Genomic DNA, 21,857 nt, shown 5'->3' with positions numbered 1-21,857 from the left:
AAGTCTATTTTTCCCTTTTATAATCTTTATTGTGTTTTTGTAACCCTTATCCACAGACAATAGAATTTATGAATAGATTAGCATTCCAATTACATTGATATGAAGTATGTATGGTTCATACAGCTGAAGTCAGAAGTTTACATACATTTTGGTTGTTGTCATTAAAACTTGTTTTTCAACCACTCCACAAATTTCTTGTTAACAAACTATAGTTTTGGCAAGTTGGTTAGGGCATCTACTTTGTGCATGTCACAAGTAATTTTTCCAACAATTGTTTACAGACAGATTATTTCACTTATAATTCACTGTTTCACAATTCCAGTGGGTCAGAAGTTTACATACACTAAGTTGACTGTGACTTTAAACAGCTTGAAAAATTCCCAAAATTATGTCATGGTTTTAGAAGCTTCTGATAGGCTAATTGACATAATTTGAGTGAATTAGAGTTGTACCTGTGGATGTATTTCAAGGCCTACCTTCAAACTCAGTGTCTCTTTACTTGACAGAAAAGTATCTATATCCACAGTAAAACGAGCCCTATATCGACATAACCTGAAAGGCCGCTCAGCAAGGAAGAAGCCACTGCTCCAAAACCGCCATAAAAAAGCCAGACTACGGTTTGCATCTGCACATGGGGACAAAGATCATACTTTTTGGAGATATATCCTCTGGTCTGATGAAACAAAAATAGAACTGTTTGGCCATAATGACCATTGTTATGTTTGGAGGAAAAAGGGGAAGGCTTGCAAGCCAAAGAACACCATCCCAACTGTGAAGCACGGGGGTGGCAGCATCATTTTGTGGGGGTGCTTTGCTGCAGGAGGGCCTGGTGCACTTCACAAAATGGATGGTATCATGAGGTAGGAAAATTACGATGATATATTGAAGCAACATCTCAAGACATCAGTCAGGAAGTTAAAGCTTGGTTACAAATGAGTTTTCCAAATGGACAATGACCCCAAGCATACATCCAAAGTTGTGACAAAATGGCTTAAGGACAACAAGTCAAGGTATTGGAGTGGCCATCACAAAGCCCTGACCTCTATGCTATAGAACATTTGTGGGCAGAACTGAAAAAGCGTGTGCGAGCCAAGGAGGTCTACAAACCTGACTCAGTTACAGCAGCTCTGTCAGGAGGAATGGGCCAAAATTCACACAACTTATTGTGGGAAGCTTGTGGAAGGCTACCCAAAACATTTAATGGCAATGCTACCAAATACTAATTGAGTGTATGTAAACTGCTGACCCACTGGGAATGTGATGAAAGAAATAAAAGCTGAAATAAATCATTATCTCTGCTATTATTCTGACATTTCACATTCTTAAAAGAAAGTGGTCATCCTAACTGACCTAAGACAGGGAATTTTTACTAGGATTACATTTCAGGAATTGTGAAAAACTGTGTTTAAATGTATTTGGCTGAGGTGTATGTAAACTTCCGACTTCAACTGTATATCAGTACATATTAAGCTTATAATCTTATATTAACACTTCTATAAACACACACATCTTTAAAGAATAAACCAACACCCCCTCCTATATATTCTTACATGCCTCCTCTCGGTATTCAAGCAGCGAGAGAAATTGGTTGTGACAGTGTACGGTATGAAACCCATAGGCAACACACACACACACACACACACACACCTCACCAAAAATACCATCTGCCGCCGGATCCACCAGGGTGAACTGCAGGAGTCCTTACCCAGACTCCTCCACTCGAAGCGTTGAAGGTGTCCGCACTATTTACAGCACAAACACATGCACAGCTTTGGAGAAGGTGGAAGTAATCCCTTTCAATACTGATTCAGGGTTAGATTTGATGTAATCTCCCGAACAGTTGAGGTTATCATAGGGAGTATAGAATCTGATCCTAGATCTGTGGTAAGGTCAACTTCTATTATACAGTTACAGTGTCACCCTTATGATTACATTTGTGATCTGGGCCTGCATTCATAAAGTATATCAGAGTAGGGGGGTGGGGTGGTTCGATGCCAGCTGCCCATCATAGGGCTGGCTACCTGTCATCATCATCTTGCTCCAAGTAGCATTCCTCAGCGACTAGGCCATACCCCAAAACTATACAATAAAATGCCAGATTACATTCTGTCTCTGTTGTTCATTCAGTTAAGCCTGTCCTTGATTGATCTTTACCTACAAAGATTCCATTGTCTTTTATTACCTTTAGAACAATTATTATTTCTATGTAATTATTATTATTATGTCATTATTAGCATTTCATGCATCAAAGGAACTTGAATACGATCCACAATACATAACTACACAAGCATGACACCTACTGTATGATCTACAGTATCATTCATATGCTGGAGCAGTGTATAGAAAAAAGTCTAATGCAAAATGGTACCATTCAGGATTTTGTGATAAAAACTCCTCCTCCTTTGTGATACAAACTCCTCCTTTGTAATACAAAACTCCTCCCCCTTTGTGATACAAACTCCTCCTTTGTAATACAAACTCCTCCTCCTTTGTTATACAAACTCCTCCTCAGTCTGTCTTGTCCTCTATCTCTTTCACACCCTATCCTCTCTCTCTCTATATATCTCTCTCTATATATCTCTCACGTCCTCTCTATCTATCCCATCACTCACTTGCTTACCCATCTCTTATTCTCTCACTCCTATCTCCCCACATTCCTCCCCCTCGTCTCTCCCTCCCCTTCCCCCCTCCCTTCTTACAAAGGAAACACCAGAAACCCAGAGAAGGTGGAGTATTTCCATCCCCCCATCAGGTTCCCTCTCTCCAGTTTGAGATAAGCCTTATCTCCTCTCTCCATGGTGACCAAGCCAGCGTTGGTGGCTGCTTCCCTGGTCACGTCTTGGTCCCCGGCAAAGGCTGAGATGAACGGATGTCCATTTAAAACCAGACTCACCTGAAAGAAAGGGATAGAGGGAGGGGGAGGGGAAAGGGAGGTGGAGGGGTAGAGGGAGAGAGAGCGATATAGAATAGAGAGAGATAGAGGGAGCAGGAGACAAGGAACAAGATTAATCATGGTCTTTCGAATTACCTTACCTTCCTATGCACACCTTGACATTGTTTTGTGTAGGGCATCAACTTTGTATTTGTGTCCTAGTGTTTGTCTCACCTGAATGGTCTGTCGGTTATAGACCTTGACCACGTTGAAACAGAAACTATATACTCCTGTTCTAGGCGCCACGAAGATGCTCCGTGCTGGATCAAAATGGCTGCCCACATTCACAAGGATCTGAGAGAGGGAAAGGGAAAGAGAGAGACGGAGAGGGGCGGGGGGAGAAGATGTAAAGAAGAGAGAGACGTAGAGGGGTGGGGGAGAAGAAGTAAAGAAGAGAGAGACAGAGAGGGGTGGGGGGAGAAGATGTAAAGAAGAGAGAGACAGAGAGGGGTGGGAGGAGAAGATGTAAAGAAGAGAGAGACAGAGAGGGGTGGGGGGAGAAGATGTAAAGAAGAGAGAGACAGAGAGGGGTGGGGGAGAAGATGTAAAGGAGAGAAAGAGAGAGACAGAGAGGGGTGGGGGGAGAAGATGTAAAGGAGAGAAAGAGAGAGACGGAGAGGGGTGGGGGAGAAGAAGTAAAGAAGAGAGAGCCAGAGAGGGGTGGGGGGAGAAGATGTAAAGAAGAGAGAGACGGAGAGGGGTGGGGGGAGAAGATGTAAAGAAGAGAGAGACAGAGAGGGGTGGGGGGAGAAGATGTAAAGAAGAGAGAGACGTAGAGGGGTGGGGGAGAAGATGTAAAGGAGAGAAAGAGAGAGACAGAGAGGGGTGGGGGGAGAAGATGTAAAGAAGAGAGCGACAGAGAGGGGTGGGGGAGAAGAAGTAAAGAAGCGAGAGACGTAGAGGGGTGGGGGGAGAAGATGTAAAGAAGAGAGAGATGGAGAGTGGTGGGGGGAGAAGATGTAAAGGAGAGAGAGACAGAGAGGGGTGGGGGGAGAAGATGTAAAGAAGAGAGAGAGAGAGGGGCGGGGCGGGGGGAGAAGATGTAAAGAAGAGAGAGACGGAGAGGGGCGGGGGAAGAATATGTAAAGGAGAGAGAGAGACGTAGAAGGGCGGGGGGAGAAGATGTAAAGAAGAGAGAGACAGAGAGGGGTGGGAGGAGAAGATGTAAAGGAGAGAGAGACAGAGAGGGGTGGGGGGTGAAGATGTAAAGAAGAGAGAGATGGAGAGGGGTGGGGGGAGAAGATGTAAAGAAGAGAGAGACAGAGAGGGGTGGGGGAGAAGATGTAAAGAAGAGAGAGACAGAGAGGGGTGGGGGAGAAGATGTAAAGGAGAGAAAGAGAGAGACAGAGAGGGGTTGGGGGGAGAAGATGTAAAGAAGAGAGAGACAGAGAGGGGTGGGGGAGAAGAAGTAAAGAAGCGAGAGACGTAGAGGGGTGGGGGGAGAAGATGTAAAGGAGAGAGAGACAGAGAGGGGTGGGGGGAGAAGATGTAAAGAAGAGAGAGACAGAGAGGGGTGGGAGGAGAAGATGTAAAGGAGAGAGAGACAGAGAGGGGTGGGGGGAGAAGATGTAAAGAAGAGAGAGATGGAGAGGGGTGGGGGGAGAAGATGTAAAGGAGAGAGAGACAGAGAGGGGTGGGGGGAGAAGATGTAAAGAAGAGAGAGAGAGAGGGGCGGGGCGGGGGGAGAAGATGTAAAGAAGAGAGAGACGGAGAGGGGCGGGGGGATGAAGATGTAAAGACGAGAGAGACGGAGAGGGGTGGGGGAAGAAGATGTAAAGGAGAGAGAGACGGAGAAGGGCGGGGGGAGAAGATGTAAAGGAGAGAGAGACAGAGAGGGGTGGGGGAGAAGATGTAAAGAAGAGAGAGACAGAGAGGGGTGGGAGGAGAAGATGTAAAGAAGAGAGAGACAGAGAGGGGTGGGAGGAGAAGATGTAAAGGAGAGAGAGACAGAGAGGGGTGGGGGGAGAAGATGTAAAGAAGAGAGAGATGGAGAGGGGTGGGGGGAGAAGATGTAAAGGAGAGAGAGACAGAGAGGGGTGGGGGGAGAAGATGTAAAGAAGAGAGAGAGAGAGGGGCGGGGCGGGGGGAGAAGATGTAAAGAAGAGAGAGACGGAGAGGGGCGGGGGGAGAAGATGTAAAGAAGAGAGAGACGGAGAGGGGCGGGGGAAGAAAATGTAAAGGAGAGAGAGACGGAGAAGGGCGGGGGGAGAAGATGTAAAGGAGAGAGAGACAGAGAGGGGTGGGGGGAGAAGATGTAAAGGAGAGAGAGACAGAGAGGGGTGGGAGGAGAAGATGTAAAGGAGAGAGAGAGAGAGGGGTGGGGGGAGAAGATGTAAAGGAGAGAGAGACGGAGAGGGGCGGGGGGAGAAGATGTAAAGGAGAGAGAGACGGAGAGGGGCGGGGGGAGAAGATGTAAAGGAGAGAGAGACGGAGAGGGGTGGGGGAAAAAGATGTAAAGAAGAGAGAGACAGAGAGAAAGAGGGAGCAGGCGGAGGCAGAGAGAAAGAGCGAGATGGTGAATCAGTTGGTGTAGCAGTTTACCTTAAGCTCTCATTGACGTACAGTTGGTGGTGAAATTTGTCGCTCACTTTTGGCCAGTATAGGTATTCAGTATCCTGGATGTTAATGTTTTATTGTCACACTCACTAACCTGGTCAAAATATATGGTCATAGTACGGTTGCTCATCTCTGAGGGTTCGTGGTTGGTGTTCCTGACAGCGGAGAATGCTACTCGACCAGTCCCCGACCGCACCGACATCCCCAGAGCGTTACCCGAAGGTTCCGATGAGGGGGTGGAGTCACAAACCACCAGGCACTTCCCCTCCAACATGATTGGCTCAGTGTCATTCTGAGCCCTGGCCCTCGGGGGACCAAATTGGAGGAACAGAATTAGTCCAAGGAACAAGGTGGGGCTTACGGACATTATGGGGCGGGGCAAAGATGAACAAGGAAGAGGAAGGCAGTGCATATTGTCTGAAATGGTTGTGAACTCTTGGGTGTTCTGGGGATGTTAGTTTATCTGTTTTGACAATTGAAAATGTCAGTTTCCACACACAGTTTCAGTAAAAAAAAACTATCCTTTGTGAAGATATGACAAATTCCAGTAAACCAATGTCTGTCTTTGCAGTCTTCTTGTCTCAACCACACAGTAATCCGCTAAATCATAGTTTAAATCCTTCCAGAATCTGTGAGAAGGTTGAAACTCAGAGGGTCAATTGATCCAAACCCACTGAATCTGAATAGTGGATGGTAGATGCCCGATCCCTTGGAACCCACCTTTGGGCTGTGGCTTTGATCCAGCCCCTCTTGCAGCCAAATTTGTCCAGGTCCCCAACCTGTGTTACCAGATTAGTAACACATGTCTGAGTGTTCCAAATGAACAGGTGTGCATCTCTCTCTGTCCCTCTGTCAGTTGGGAGCTGTGGAGTCAGGTGGTCAGGTGGTCCTCCCCAACCTTGACCCTGTAGTAGATAAATACAGTGGGGAGAACAAGTATTTGATACACTGCCGATTTTGCAGGTTTTCCTACTTACAAAGCATGTAGAGAGAGGTCTGTCATTTTTATCATAGGTACACTTCAACTGTGAGAGACGGAATCTAAAACAAAAATCCAGAAAATCACATTGTATAATTTCTAAGTAATTAATTTGCATTTTATTGCATGACATAAGTATTTGGTCACCTACCAACCAGTAAGAATGCCAGCTCTCACAGAGAGCTGTTAGTTTTTCTTTAAGAAGCCCTCCTGTTCTCCACTGATTACCTGTATTAACTGCACCTGTTTGAACTTGTTACCTGTATAAAAGACACCTGTCCACACACTCAATCAAACAGACTCCAACCTCTCCACAATGGCCAAGACCAGGAGCTGTGTAAGGACATCAGAGAAAAAATTGTAGACCTGCACAAGGCTGGGATGGGCTACAGGACAATAGGCAAGCAGCTTGGTGAGAAGGTAACAACTGTTGCCGCAATTTTTAGAAAAAGGAAGAAGTTCAAGATGAAGGTCCCCCTGCGCATGTCCAGGCCCGTCTGAAGTTTGATCATCTGGATGATCCAGAGGAGGAATGGAAGAAGGTCATGTGGTCTGATGAGACAAAAATAGAGCTTTTTGGTCTAAACTACACTCGCTGTGTTTGGAGGAAGAAGAAGGATGAGTACAACCCCAAGAACACCATACCAACCGTGAAGCATGGAGGTGGAAACATAATTCTTTGGGGATGCTTTTCTGCAAAGGGGACAGGATGACTGTGTAACAGTATAACTTTAGACTGTCCCCTCGCACATACCCGGGCGCGAACCAGGGACCCTCTGCACACATCAACAACAGTCACCCCTCGAAGCATCGTTACCCATCGCTCCACAAAAGCCGCGGCCCTTGCAGAGCAAGGGGAACTACTACTTCAAGGTCTCAGAGCAAGTGACGTCACCAATTGAAACGCTATTTAGTGCGAACACCGCTAACTAGCTAGCCATTTCACATCCGTTACACTCACCCCCCTTTTGACCTCCTCCTTTTCCGCAGCAACCAGTGATCCGGGTCAACAGCATCAATGTAACAGTATAACTTCAGACCGTCCCCTCGCACATACCTGGGCGCGAACCAGGGACCCTCTGCACACATCAACAACAGTCACCCCTCGAAGCATCGTTACCCACCGCTCCACAAAAGCTGCGGCCCTTGCAGAGCAAGGGGAACTACTACTTCAAGGTCTCAGAGCAAGTGACGCTATTTAGCGCGAACACCGCTAACTAGCTAGCCATTTCACATCCGTTACAACTGCACCGTATCCCTCAGAATGAGCATTGAAGATGGGTCGTGGCTGGGTCTTCCAGCATGACAACGACCCAAAACACACAGCCAGGGCAACTAAGGAGTGGCTCTGTAAGAAGCATCTCAAGGTCCTGGAGTGGCCTAGCCAGTCTCCAGACTTGAACCCAATAGAAAACCTTTGGAGGGAGCTGAAAGTCCTATTGCCCAGCGACAGCCCCGAAACCTGAAGGATCTGGAAAAGGTCTGTATGGAGGAGAGGGCCAAAATCCCTGCTGCAGTGTGTGCAAACCTGGTCAAGAACTACAGGAAACGTATGATCTCTGTAATTGCAAACAAAGGTTTCTGTACCAAATATTAAGTTCTGCTTTTCTGATGTATCAAATACTTATGTCATGCAATAAAATGCAAATTAATTACTTAAAAATCATACACTATGATTTTCTGGATTTTCTAGATTCCGCCTCTCACAGTTGAAGTGTACCTATGATAAAAATTACAGACCTCTACATGCTTTGTAAGTAGGAAAACCTGCAAAATCGGCAGTGTATCAAATACTTGTTCTCCCCACTGAATATGCACTTGTTGTAGACATCTAATACATCATGAACAAGAGTATCCTAGATTATACAACAGCTGGGTTTAATCCTTGATGCTGATTGGTTAATCCACATTCTAGCCACATTCTAGCCACAAGCTACCACAGTCTAAATCTATGATGTTAAAATGCCTATTTACTCTTTTCCATCTCACAGCACAATCCATCAGCCCAGTCAGAGAAGTTATAAACTTGATCTCCCCTATGATAAGCATCTAGACATTATCTCCCATTTCTGTTAGACTAACATTTAGTTTTCAACAGTGCAGATTTGTATAAACCTTGCTTTCTGTCTCTCCGACATATGTAAAATTGTTTCAATTTTAAACTTCAATCTCCAGCTGTCCCATAGTAATGAACGTGTCGGGAGTTGGGATGAGACAGACAGGCAGGCAGCTTTTCTCAGCCTGTCGATGGCATCATTTTTATGGATACAGTGCATTTGGAAAGTATTCAGACCCCTTGACCACATTTTGTTACGTTACAGCCTTATTCTAAAATGTATTACATTATTTCCCCCCCTCATCAATCCACATACACTACCCAGTAATGACAAAGCAAAAACAGTTTTTTTTTTTTGCAAAAAAAATGAATAAACGGAAATATCACATTTACATAAGTATTCAGACCCTTTACTCAGTACTTTGTTTAAGCATCGTTGGCAGTGAATGCAGCCTCAAGTCTTCTTGTGTATGACGCTACAAGCTTGGTACACCTGTATTTGGGGAGTTTCTTCCATTCTTCTCTGCAGATCCTCTCAAGCTCTATCATGTTGGATGGGGAGCATCGCTGCACAGCTATTTTCAGATCTCTCCAGAGATGTTTGATCGGGTTCAAATCCGGGCTCTGGCTGGGCCACTCAAAAACATTCAGAGACTTGTCCCGAAGCCACTCCTGCATTGTCTTGGCTGTGAAAGGAATCTTCGCCCCAGTCTGAGGTCCTGAGAACTCTAGAGCAGGTATTCATCAAGGATCTCTCTGTACTTTGCTCCATTCATCTGTCCCTCGATCCTGACTAGTCTCCCAGTTCCTGCCGCTGAAAAACATCCCCAAAGCATGATGCTACCACCATGCTTTACCATAGAGATGCTATTGGCCAGGTGATGAGCGGTGCCTGGTTTCCTCCAGACGTGACACTTGGCATTCAGGCCAAAGAGTTCAATCTTGATTTCATCAGACCAGAGAATCTTGTTTCTCATGGTCTGAGCATCCTTTAGCTGCCATTTGGCAAACTTTTACTGAGGAGTGGCTTCTGTCTGGCCACTCTACCATAAAGGCCTGATTGGTGGAGTGCTGCAGAGATGGCTGTCCTTCTGAAAGGTTCTCCCATTTCCACAGAGGAACTCTGGAGCTATGTCAGAGTGACCATTGGGTTCTTAGTCACCTCCCTGTCCAAGGCACTTCTCCCCCGATTGCTCAAATTAGCTGGGTGGCCAGCTCTAGGAAGAGTCATGGTGGTTCCAATCTTCTTCCATTTAAGAATAATGGAGGCAACTGTGTTCTTGGGGACTTTCAATGCAAAAGACAGGTCTTTGTACCCAGATCTGTGCCAGAACACAATCCTGTTTCGGGAGCTCTACAGATCAATTCCATCAACCTCATGGCTTGGTTTTTGTTCTCACATGCACTGTCAACTGTGGGACCTTATATAGACAGGTGTGTGCCTTTCCAAATCATGTCCAATCAATTGCACTTCCCACAGGTGGACTCCAATCAAGTTTTATAAACATCTCATGGATGATCTTTGGAAACAGGATGCACCTGAGCTCAATTTTGAGTCTTATAGCAAAAGGTCTGAATTCTTATGTTAACCTTTTTTGGGATAGGGGGCAGCATTTTCACTTTTGGATGAATAGTGTGCCCAGAGTGAACTGCCTCCTACTCTGTCCCAGATGCTAATATATGCATATTATTATTAGTATTGGATAGAAACTCTGAAGTTTCTAAAACTGTTTGAATGATGTCTGTGAGTTTAACAGAACTCATATGGCAGGCAAAAACCGGAGAAAAATCCAACCAGGAAGTGGGAAATCTGAGGTTTGTAGTTTTTCAACTCAGCCCCTATTGAAGATACAGGTCTTTGGATTCAATAAAAAAAATTCCTGATCAATCTACACACAATACCCCATAATGACGAAGCAAAAACGTTTTTTCTGTTATTAGGTATTTCATTTTTTTTTTGTATTATACATTTCCAAAATTACAAAAAAAAATGTTTTTGCTTCGTCATTATGGGGTATTGTGTGTAGATTGATCAGGAAAAAAATGTATTGAATCCATTTTAGAATAAGGCTGTGACTTATCAAAACGTGAAAAAATTGAAGCCGGTGTTTGGACGATGCAGAGTATTGGCATGGTTTGCCGACCCTCAACTCGTCTCGGGCCTAACCCGTGCCAACATATCCTCCAAACACCGGCTTCTCTGGCGTTATCACTTAAATAACCCTTCAGAAGAGAGATTGACAATGAACACTGATTTACAGAGGAAGATAGTCTATAGTCTTAGAATCATAGTATTCTAAACTAACCCTGGAAGCATGCCGAAATGAAATGCATTGATGGAATTTATAGTTTGATGTCAGGGTTAAGTAATGATATTAAAGCAGCTTCTAAGGAGTAGCGTCTACTGTACAGGTTGTATAGATGGAGATATAAGTGAGGGATGCGGAGGAGAGAAGGAGGAGGTTGAAGAAGAAATGAGCTAATGGATTGGCTTGAAGAGATAGAGAGGGAGGGGGGAGGTGGCTGAGGCTATCGAAGCCATCTGGACACAGGAAGAGGGGAGGCAAGGAGGAGGAGAGGGAAGAAGAGGAGGAGAGAGGGAGGAGAGGAGGGGGAGGAAAGGAATGCATCATCACTACTGAGCAACCATCTGTGGGATACACACTCCCGTCACATACACACATGTGCTCACACACACACACACACACACACACAGTATAGTGCCGCACACACAATTGTGCGTGTATTCAAGCACGTAGGCAATTCCATATATTCATGTATATATGAAATTGCGCCAAACTGCATCCACTGGTCTATATTAGTGATGTCCTTGGAATTTAATGGATTGTAAAGATAATATCTGGGTGACTTTATCTGACTCCACCATAGAAGTACATTGTTTAAAAACGTACAAATGTACAATCCTAGAGAAGGCTACTTGCACCTTGGGGAAAAGTCTCTTTATTCACAAAGTGAGTTTATTACAGAAAGATGTTAATCAAACAGAGCAGTAAAGTGACAGAAATATGCTATTATGATCATAACAATAATGTCTTCAAAAACATTTCCCCCACATTACCAATTTTGATCAAATTAAGGATACAACATTGGGAATTAAAACTTTACAACAGTTGAAATCTAAATCTTAAATCTTACCTTTGCAATAAATTATATTTCTATGTTTTCATGTAGCAACGAGGAAGTTACTCCTTTTTCTGTTTCTTTTCTCTCACTTTTCCCTCCCTGTCTAGCATTCTCTCACTCTCACATGCTCTCTACACCCCACCCTCTCGCTCTCTCCCTCCTTTCCTCACTCTCGTTTCCCTCTCTCTAACCCTGCCCTCTTTCTCTCATTCACATCTCTCTCTCCCTCCTTTCCCTCTTTCTAACCCTGCTCTCTTTCTCTCTCAGGGAACCCCTGTGTTCAAACAGACATTTAATCGTATCACATACACGAGCATCACATACAACGTCTGTTTGCTTTTGCCCGCAACCGCCTACCTGTTCTACACTCCTCCCTTTTCTCTCTATCCTCTCATTTCTTTCTTTCTCCTCAAAATGTAGAAAGCTAGTAAGAAAACAATCTCAAGGTGATTTTTAGTTCCACATGTTTTGCATTAAGCTATGAAATATAAGAATCAATTCTACCAAATCTGGATACAAAATCATAATTTAACTTTTATGCTTCTCTCATTGGTTCTGTCCATCAACACAGGTAGCATTTTTCATAAGTATCTCTCAAAGTCACTTGTCAGATAACAGCCTCAGAAGTGTTGCGAAACAGAGCCAACAGATGATTGACGGCTCCTCCCAGCCAACGCCAGAGCCGCAGGCGGGATCTTAGACCTCACAACTTCCTGTATAGGCCCCGCCTCCCCTTCCACAGAACAGATAACCAATGGGGCGGTGTTCTTCCCGTCGTCATGGAGACAGGGGTTAAAATACGGATACAGTGTCTCAGTGAAGCCGCATCCCCTGTAACTATAAATATGAGCCTTCGCCTCCATATTGTAAAAGGAGACCAATCCCTCCTCGAAATCCACAAACACCCCAACCTTCCGCGGCCTCTTTCTCAGGTGAAGGGGGACAGATGGCCCGGCACATGCGCTAAGATGGCTGCCTTTCCTCCGGCACATAGCCCAGTAGCCTTGGTCCGGCCTCACCGTGACACTCCCCTTCCTGTTGACAGACTCTTTAGCCACGCCCACATCCCAGTCTGTCTTGTCGCCCACCTGAAGAGCAGGGGTAGACAGACAGCAGTTAAATTTAAAATGTTTCTTCTCCCTGCACTGTAATGTTGAGAGGGAGAGTCATGCCTATTCTCATATAATGTTCATAGTATTTTTGGTTGCGCCAAAGCTCACGTTGGTTAGTTTAGATTAGTTTGCTTTTTAAATCATCACCTACCTGGACTACCCAGTAGTGCCTCCCGGTGGCAAAGCCTTGCTTTCCCAGCACACAGACGCAGGAGTCAAACCTCCGAGGGTCAGCAGGAAGGGAGTGGTTCTGCTGGTATCCCAGACTCACCTGCTTCCCATCGGAGGACAGGACGAGCCACGAGGCGGCTGTGACTGGATCCAGAGTGACGTCCACTGTGGAAGGTCAAAGTTATTATACGTAAGTTATGTAAGTTAAATGTAAGATATGTATGTTTTGAAACATGACATTTCAATGGTATGTACTTGAGTCCTAATCTTATTTACACAATAATGTATCAATTGATTCATTGATTGATTGGTTAATTTATTGACTGATTAAATGATTCACTCATTCATTTACACACACAAGCATTGACTCGCCTGCATATTGCTGGGTTCTCCTCAGCTCTGGAATAAGAATGAATAAGTGTTAACAATAAAAATTCAATAAAAACCTTGTTGCAACATTAGTGAATATAGCATATAATATATGCTTAATATATTTTACAGCAGTAAAAATACTAACCCTCTTCACATAATCTCTTTTCGAAGTCTCTGCAGGTGTCCACAAGCTGAGACATAGCAGCCCTCACAGTGTCCACACATAGATCGGAGTATACACTGATCTCAGACCAGTCCTTGGTGGGTGGAGGAGTGGAGAGAGAGGGAAAACTCTACAAAAGAGTATAACATTCAATTAAAATTAATTAAATTAGATTCAAATGTATTTATCCCCTCAGAGTGGAAATTAAGAAAGGCAGGGTCATTGTACAACATCACATGTTATATCAATGTGTCAGTATTAGGATAAATGACATTGACCTGTAGGAAGTGGAGATGGTCCTCTGTGTGTGAGAGCTGCTCCAGCTCAGTGCTTCTTCTCTGTAGTTCAATGATTTCCCGCTCCAGCTCATTGATGAGCCCTTCAGCGCGCCTCTCTGCTGCTTTCTGCTTCTCCTCAATCACCTCGATGAGCTCAGCCTGGCTTCTCTCGATGGAGCACACCAGTTTGCTAAAGACTAGTACACTACCCTCAATCTCTTTTTCAGCACTTATCTACAAGACCAAACAAAGGAAAAAAGAATTGAATATTAAAGACAATGGTTGTGAATGAATTGTCTTGCTAATGTATATTCATAAAAAACAAACATATTGATTAAATAAAACTGCAGAGGACCCAGAGTTGACCCCTGGAGTACACCACATAGATGAAAACAATAACAGTCAGGATGCTTATCATAAGAACTCACTCTACTGACAAAGTGTCCGATCCTTAAGAGGTTTTAAAGGTGCTACATGTAGAATGTTTCACCCATGTGGAAGCTAGGTGACTTGCAACAACTCTTCAGCTGGATATAAACAAATCTTCCACCTCCCCTGCATTCAATTTCCCCGCAACAAAGTGGAGAGGTTAGTGCTATCCGATATCCCAAGGATCCCGGATAGCATGAACCATGGTGGAGACTACTTTAATTTCAAACAAGCATAAAAACAATATTTTTGGTTATGGAAAACATATTTCACAGTGATTTAGATACTATAATGATTGCCTACATTATTTAGTCCTTGTGTTCTCACCTAAACTGAAATTGAGTGAAGAGTGCCAAATTATAGCAACCAGGAAATGACAGAGTGATTTCTACATTGGCCGCTTGCCCCAGTCTTCCATTGTTCGTTGTACTTGTGGTGGAGATGACTACACCTTTTAGTGACGCCGATGTAAGAGAGGGAGGGTGACATTTTCCCATCTTGAGAACAGAAGCAAGTCTGGCATTTTGTTGTCAAATAGAGAGTGTATATTTTAGAATTTTGTGTTGGCCCAAAATCATTTTTGGTTGAAAAAATATTGTGAAACACTATCATTCCACTATTACTGCAGATGTATTATTGACATTTTCTTAAATTACAATGCAAATATTCTACATGTAGCTCCTTTAATAAAAACAGTTTGAAATATTACAAATTCAGAGGACCCAGAGTTGAGCCTTGGGGTACCCCACAACAGTCAGGATGCTTATCCTAAGAACTCACTTTGCTGAGCTCCACTGAGTGTTTGATCTCATCCATCTTCCTCAGTCTGTCCTGAACCATCTTCAACATATCTCCTTCAGTCTTCTTCATCTGAGTCTGTGAAGAAAAAACTGTAGGACTGGTCTGCTAAACTTTGATACAAGACACAATTTGGTAACACTATATTTAAAGCCTGCAGGCATGATGTTTTATTATGAACTAGATGGTTTAAACCCTGAATGCTGATTGGCTGACCAAGGGTATGACAAAATATTTATTTTTACTGCTCTAATTACATCGTTAAGCAATTTATAATAGCAATAAGGCACCTCAGGGGGTTGTGGTATATGGCCAATACACCACGACGAAGAGCTGTATCCAGGCACTCTGAGTTGCGTCTTGCCAAAGAATGGCCTTAACCGTGGTATTTTGGCCATACACCATACCCCCACAGGCGTTTTTGATTAAATATAATATGTAAGGCTTATTTTACAGTACTAGTCAAAAGTTTGGACACACCTACTCATTCAAGGGTTTTTCTTTATTTATACTATGTTCTACATTGTAGAATAATAGCGAAGACATCAGAGCTATGAAATGACACATATGTAGTCACCAAAAAAGTGTTAAACAAATCAAAATCAATGTTATATTTGAGATTCTTCAAAGTAGCCACCCTTTGCCTTGATGACAGCTTTGCACACTCTTGGCATTCTCTCAACCAGCATCATGAGGTAGTCACCTGGAATGCATTTCAATTAACAGGTGTGCCTTATTAAAAGTACATTTGTGGAATTTCTTTCCTTCTTAATGAGTTTGAGCCAATCATTTGTGTCGTGACAAGGTAGGGGTGGTATACAGAATATAGCCCTATTTGGTAAAAGACTAAGTATATATTACGGCAATAAAAGCTCAAACAAGCAAAGAGAAATGACAGTCCATCATGACTTTAAGACATGAAGGTCAATCAATCCGGAACATTTCAGGAACTTTGAAAGTTTCTTCAAGTAGAGTCGCAAAAACCATCAAGTGCTATGATGAAACTGGCTCTCATGAGGACCACCACAGGAAAGGAAGACCCAGAGTTACCTCTGCCTCAGAGGAAAATCAACAAGCTGTGGACCCTGGGACTTAAAACCTCCCTCTGCAACTGGATCGTGGACTTCCTGACGGGCCGTCCCCAGGTGGTAAGGGTAGGTCACAACACATCCGCCAGGCTGATCCTCAACACAGGGGCCCCTCAGGGGTGCGTGCTCAGTCCCCTCTTATACTCCCTGTTCACTCATGACTGCATGGCTAGGCACGACTCCAACACCATCATTAGGTTTGCAGATGACACAACAGTGATCACTGACAATGATGAGACAGCCTATACGGATTAGGTCACAGACCTGACCGTGTAGTGCCAGGACAACAACCACTCCCTCAACGTAATCAAGACAAAGGAGATGATTGAGGACTACAGGAAAAGGAGGCCCGAGCACGCCCCCATTCTCATCGATGGGGCTTTAGTGGAGCAGGTTGAGAACTTCAAGTTCCTTAGTGTCCACATCAAAAACAAACTAACATTGTCCAAGCACACCAAGACAGTCGTGAAGAGGGCATGACAAAACCTATTCCCCTTCAGGAGACTGAAAAGATTTGGCATGGGTCCTCAGATCCTCAAAAGGTTCTACAGCTGCACCATCGAGAGCATCCTGACAAGTTGCATCACTGCCTGGTATGGCAACTGCTCAGCCTCCGACCGCCAGGCACTACAGAGGGTAGTGCGCACGGCCCAATACATCACTGGGGCAAAGATTCCTGCCATCCTGGACCTCTATACCAGGCGGTGTCAGAGGAAGGCCTTGAAAAGTGTCAAAGACTCCAGCTACCCTAGTCATAGACTGTTCTCTCTGCTACCGCTCGGCAAGCAGTACCGGAGCGCCAAGTCTAGGCCCTTCTACACATTTACATTTGCTCTGTACCGGTACCCCCTGTATATAGTCTATTGTTATTTTACTGCTGCTCTTTATTTACTTGTTCCTTTTATTTCTTATTCTTATCCATATTTTTTAAACTGCATTGTTTGTTAGGGACTTGTAAGTAATCATTTCACTTGTTGTATCCGGCACGTGACAAATACAATTTTATTTCATTCGACAAGTTCAGTAGAGTTAGTAGCCTCATAAATTGCAGCCTAAATAAATGCTTCACAGAGTTCACACATCTCAGCATCAACTGTTCAGAGGACACTGTGAATTAGGCCTTCATGGTCGAATTGCTGCAAAGTGTTAGATTCTTGGTTAAACTTGGAACATTGTTATACTCGAAAGTATAGTGTCTAAGGAATCAGAAGTTAATGGTTATCTGTAGGAACCAGATGGCTTTGGAATGTGTTGGGTCACAGGAAGTCACAGGATTGCTATAGGGGATACGGGTGGAGATCTTTGGATTAGGCCTCAAGAGGGTTGAGGTCAGGTCAGATACCTTTAAGGGAGAAACAATGGTTTATTATCCTATCACTTCATCTTCCTGTGGGACCATAACAGATGCAAGGATTGGAGAGAAGGATGAGTGACTAAATTGGAATATATATATACTTGTGGTGGTGGAAACATGTGTTGTCTGAATGCAGCTGTGTTGACACTCTGGGCAGAATAAACTTGGTTAAGCTTTCATAAATATCCATTCAGGTTTTACTCTGAGAATTGAACCTAACAAAAGAAATCAGTACTAAAGTACATCAATAAGAAGAAGAGATTTGCTTGGGCCAAGAAACACGAGCAACGGACATTAGACCTGTGTAAATCTGTCCTTTGGTCTGATGAGTCCAAATTTGAGATTTTTGGTTCCAACCACCGTGTGACTGTGAGACACAGAGTAGGTGAATGGATGATCTTCGCGTGTGTGACTTCCACCGCGAGGCATAGAGGAGGAGGTGTGATGGAGTGGTGGTGCTTTCCCGGTGACACTGTCAGTGATTTATTTAGAATTCAAGGCACACTTAAACAGTATGGCTACCACAGCATTCTTCAGTGATAGGCCATCCCATCTGGTTTGCGTTTAGTGGGACTATCATTTGTTTTTCAACAGGACAATGAACCAACACACCTCCAGGCTGTATAAGGACTATTTGACCAAGAAGGAAAGTGATGGTGCTGCATCAGATGACCTGGCCTCCACAATGGCCTCCACAATCAGCCGACCTCAACCCAATTGAGATGGTTTGGGATGAGTTGGACCGCAAAGCGAAGGAAAACCTGCCAACAGTGCTCAGCATATGTGGGAACTCCTTCAAGACTGTTGGAAAAGCATTCCAGGTGAAGCTGGTTGAGAGAATGCCAAGAGTGTGCAAAGCTGTCATCAAGGTAAAGGGTGGCCACTTTGAAGAATCTCAAATATAAAATATATTTGGATTTGTTTAACACTTTTTTGGTTACCATAATTCCATGTGTGTTATTTCATAGTGTTGATGTCTTCACTATTATTCTACAATGTAGAAAATAGTAAAAATAAAGAAAAACCCTTGAATGAGTAGACGTGTCCAAACTTATGACTGGTACTTTGTGTTATGCTTCCCTATGTAGGACATGTTCAACTTACCCTCATCTTCTTGCTCTCTCTCTCCATAGGGATAGTGTTGTGGCCCTTGTGGTCAGTATCAATGCATCTCACACACACCGGTGTCTGGTCCATCCTACAGAACAGTTCTAGGGGCCTCTCGTGCTTCCGGCACAGGCCTCGCGTGGCGAAGGTTGCTGGGTCCGTCAGCCTGTGCCTCTGGAGGGCCGGCTCTCTCTGGTGAGGCCCCAGGTGGTTCTCGCAGTACGACCCCTGACACACCAGACAGGACTTAACAGCTCTCTGCTTCGTCCCGGTACAGACATCGCAGGAAACTGCATCTGGCTCAGGACCGAGCCCTGGTGAACACTGTGACGCTAATACTCCTATGTCTTGATAATCGCCTTCATATGCCTGCTGGGCTTTGACCTTTATAATATATATCATATAAATCATAATATAAATATTATATTATAATAGTATAATATATACACCTAATATATGCCATACATCACCTTTAGGGACCTCTGGAAGTGCTCAGTGATGTCCTTAAAAACGTGATTGATGCGTAGCTCTGGCCGACGGCGGAAGCTCTCCTTGCAGAGGGGGCACTCGAAGTGCTCGCGGGTGTCCCAGTAGCTTTTGATGCAGGTCAGGCAGAAGTTGTGACCACACGGGATGGACACGGGGTTGGTGAAGATGTCCAGGCAGATACAGCACAGAAACTGCTCCTCGGACATGAGGGAAGCCATGCCTTCAACAAGACAGAATCGACTGTTTTTAACAGAGCACTTCACCACTTTTCATCATACATATTTTCACAAATGTAGACACCAGAGGAGGCTGGTGAGGGGAGAAGGGCTCATAATAATTAATGGAATGGAACTAATTGAAGGGTATCAAATACATGGAAACCAGGTGATGTGTTTGAGACCATTCCATTGATTCCTTTGCAGCCATTACTATGAGCCTATCCTCCCCATGTAAAGTGCCACCACTGTTAGACACTGGTATGGTGCTGGAGAATGAATGTTTAAAAGTAGTGCCGTGTCCCTTTATGTACAGGAATCCTAAAAGCTTGGAATTTAATTTAGTGTGTTTGATTATCCCAAGGACGGAGAGAAAGAAGTCAAGGGAGAGTAATGTGAAACAAAGCAGATACTTTTATACAAAGGGAAGCCATGCCCTTGGAGGAAGTTACAGGAATCAGGAACCAAGTAAACAAGATTTTTCTCTGTTACATCACCTTTTATGTATCTTTTTGCATATATACAATTATGTTAAATGAACCTGGACCTGAACCAGTTTCTTTATTTGCATAAGATGTGTTCTTCTGTGACTACTAAACAACAACCAAATGAACCTGACAGGAACATTTACTGAGAAGCTGCAGCTGACATTTGTGTCATCATAGTCTCATGTTGCCTCCAAAATCACGTCGTTGTCACGCCTGTTTAGGGAAGCCTGCTTCTCCACAAGGTTAGTGTCAAACCATAAACGGGTTTGGTAGTACACAATCTCTAACCTCAGAAAAACAAAACAAACCAGTTGCTCATTGTCACATGACGGGAATGTACTTGTCCCTAGTTTTCTCCTACAGTGACTCAGGTGTTTGGATCACGCCCTATGAAATTGCTCAATAATTATTCTATTCTTGTGTTAATTATTATTATTATTTATTTTTTTACATGTTACCGACAATGAAATGCTGCTGAGCAGGTGCAGGAAATACAAACAGTCTAATGTATGAGTTTTGTATAATTTCAGCGAGTGTAGCATGCTTCACAACAAGTCAATCTCGTTCAAGAATGCGTATATACATATTTCTATACCACATCTGTTTTAGAGGATTGGATTGCACAAAGAATATATGATTTATTGTATCATGTTCAAGGAGGTGATATAATTGTGCAATGAATAAAATTGCTTAAAAGTTATCAGCTTCAAGCTTCAAGACTTGGTCAAATCAAGGCTACATAATTAAAGTTATTTACATAATGGTCATTATCCTATAATATATAGAATAATAATATTCTATATTATGCAATAGTCTTCATTGATGTGACTCACCTGTGAGTAATCAGAACCAGGTAAGCAGAAAAAAAGTGTTTAGTCCGGTCCTATTCAACACAGGTGTGTTCAGTGTGTTGAGATACAGGTGAGCTCTTCCTGTCATAGATGGAGACATGGTGATATTCAACCACACCTATCCAATCAGAGAATAGACAGTCACCTTAACCCCACCCACATCTGCACATTTTTTAACTGTGTTTTGTATGTTTCCTGCATATGTACGAAGATGTTCAAACATACCTAAACCCTCACTGCTCTGGTAGGAGCTGTCCTTAATGTAGAAGCAACAAAAAAACTATCACAATTGAAAGAGTTAGAATTAGAATTAAAAACTGTGACCTTCTAAACCCCACCCACCTTTGTCCTCGCTGTTCTAGGTGAGAGTTAACGTTAAATCATGTGTTGATATAGAAACAAAAACAATCACAGTGAAGTTGTCATCCTTTATTAGAATTTGCTTCTAAATTACAATGATCAACACCAATTCCAGCATTTAAAAAATTTTGTAATTACATTTTCTTAATGAATGTACTTAAATCATTATAATTATTTAAAAACCAAGATGGACAAAATGTAAATACAAGTGATACGTTTTGGACCACAATAAAAATAAAGATAATACATTAAAAAAAAACTTTTGTGTGTATTCCTTAATGATTTTAATCGCATTGTGTCCACATGTGTTGTTGTATTGTGTTTTTAAATTGTCAAATAAATCTTAGCAAATCAATAATTTACCTTAACACATATTAATAACAGACTAAAATGACACAGTTGCCCGGCCCTGTCACAAGGAATAGCTAGAACATGATGAGCCAAGGAAAGCTCCACCGGCCAAAACCTCCCCTACCCTGGACAGAGCTGGGCCAATTTTGCACCCCTGTCCTATAGGGCTCCCAGTCAGTGCTTTTGACCTCCACCCAGAACCAATGTTCCCTCAAGAAAATTCAGGCACTGAGCAAATTTCAGGTCTGCTGAGCACATACTTCAAAGTTTTGAAAATTCTGTGCAACTTCCAGTGCACGTTTACTGTGAACACTGAGGCTTTAAGTTACAGTTTTAACATTGGTCAAGTAGGCTAATGTGGCTATTTGATCATAATGTAGGCCTACCAGAGTGGCCTACCATAAAAAACAATGGAGAAAATGCATCCAATAACATTTTAACATGGAAATAGCTGTTTTATCATTCAGCCTACAGTAGCAGCCAATGTGTGGTGTTCAATGTAGACCTACATTCCATGAGACTTTTCAAAAAAAACATGCAGGGCTTGAAATGAACCTGTTTATC

At 43.3% G+C, this 21,857-nt stretch overlaps 2 protein-coding genes across 3 annotated transcripts; both read right to left on the bottom strand.

The window, feature by feature from the left end:
- Positions 1-7: 7 nt before the first annotated feature.
- On the bottom strand, positions 8-11,825 carry LOC110531508 (cerebellin-1). Its single transcript, XM_036987372.2, has 4 exons — positions 11,680-11,825; positions 5,583-6,393; positions 3,107-3,226; positions 8-2,893 (listed from the first exon to the last, which is right to left on the bottom strand). The coding sequence occupies exons 2-4, from the start codon at positions 5,898-5,900 to the stop codon at positions 2,696-2,698; spliced, it is 636 nt and encodes a 211-aa protein (XP_036843267.2). The 5' UTR covers positions 5,901-6,393; positions 11,680-11,825; the 3' UTR covers positions 8-2,695.
- LOC110531499 (zinc finger protein RFP) lies at positions 11,469-20,682 on the bottom strand. 2 transcript variants are annotated; one of them, XM_021614708.3, is made up of 9 exons: positions 20,565-20,682; positions 19,010-19,248; positions 18,537-18,923; positions 14,973-15,068; positions 13,764-13,997; positions 13,468-13,615; positions 13,323-13,349; positions 12,931-13,115; positions 11,469-12,755 (listed from the first exon to the last, which is right to left on the bottom strand). In XM_021614708.3, the coding sequence occupies exons 2-9, from the start codon at positions 19,244-19,246 to the stop codon at positions 12,288-12,290; spliced, it is 1,782 nt and encodes a 593-aa protein (XP_021470383.3). In that variant the 5' UTR covers positions 19,247-19,248; positions 20,565-20,682; the 3' UTR covers positions 11,469-12,287. The 2 variants fall into 2 exon arrangements, with proteins under 2 accessions (XP_021470383.3, XP_090039729.1); XM_090183603.1 differs by having other exon boundaries at positions 18,537-18,767.
- Between the last annotated feature and the right edge of the window lie 1,175 nt (positions 20,683-21,857).

Source organism: Oncorhynchus mykiss, chromosome 9, assembly GCF_057628025.1.
Source record: "Oncorhynchus mykiss isolate SJ-2025 chromosome 9, ASM5762802v1, whole genome shotgun sequence".
Lineage (NCBI taxonomy): Eukaryota > Metazoa > Chordata > Actinopteri > Salmoniformes > Salmonidae > Oncorhynchus > Oncorhynchus mykiss.
The sequence above is the reverse complement of the archived record's forward strand: the minus strand, read 5'-3'. Positions and strand labels throughout refer to the sequence as shown.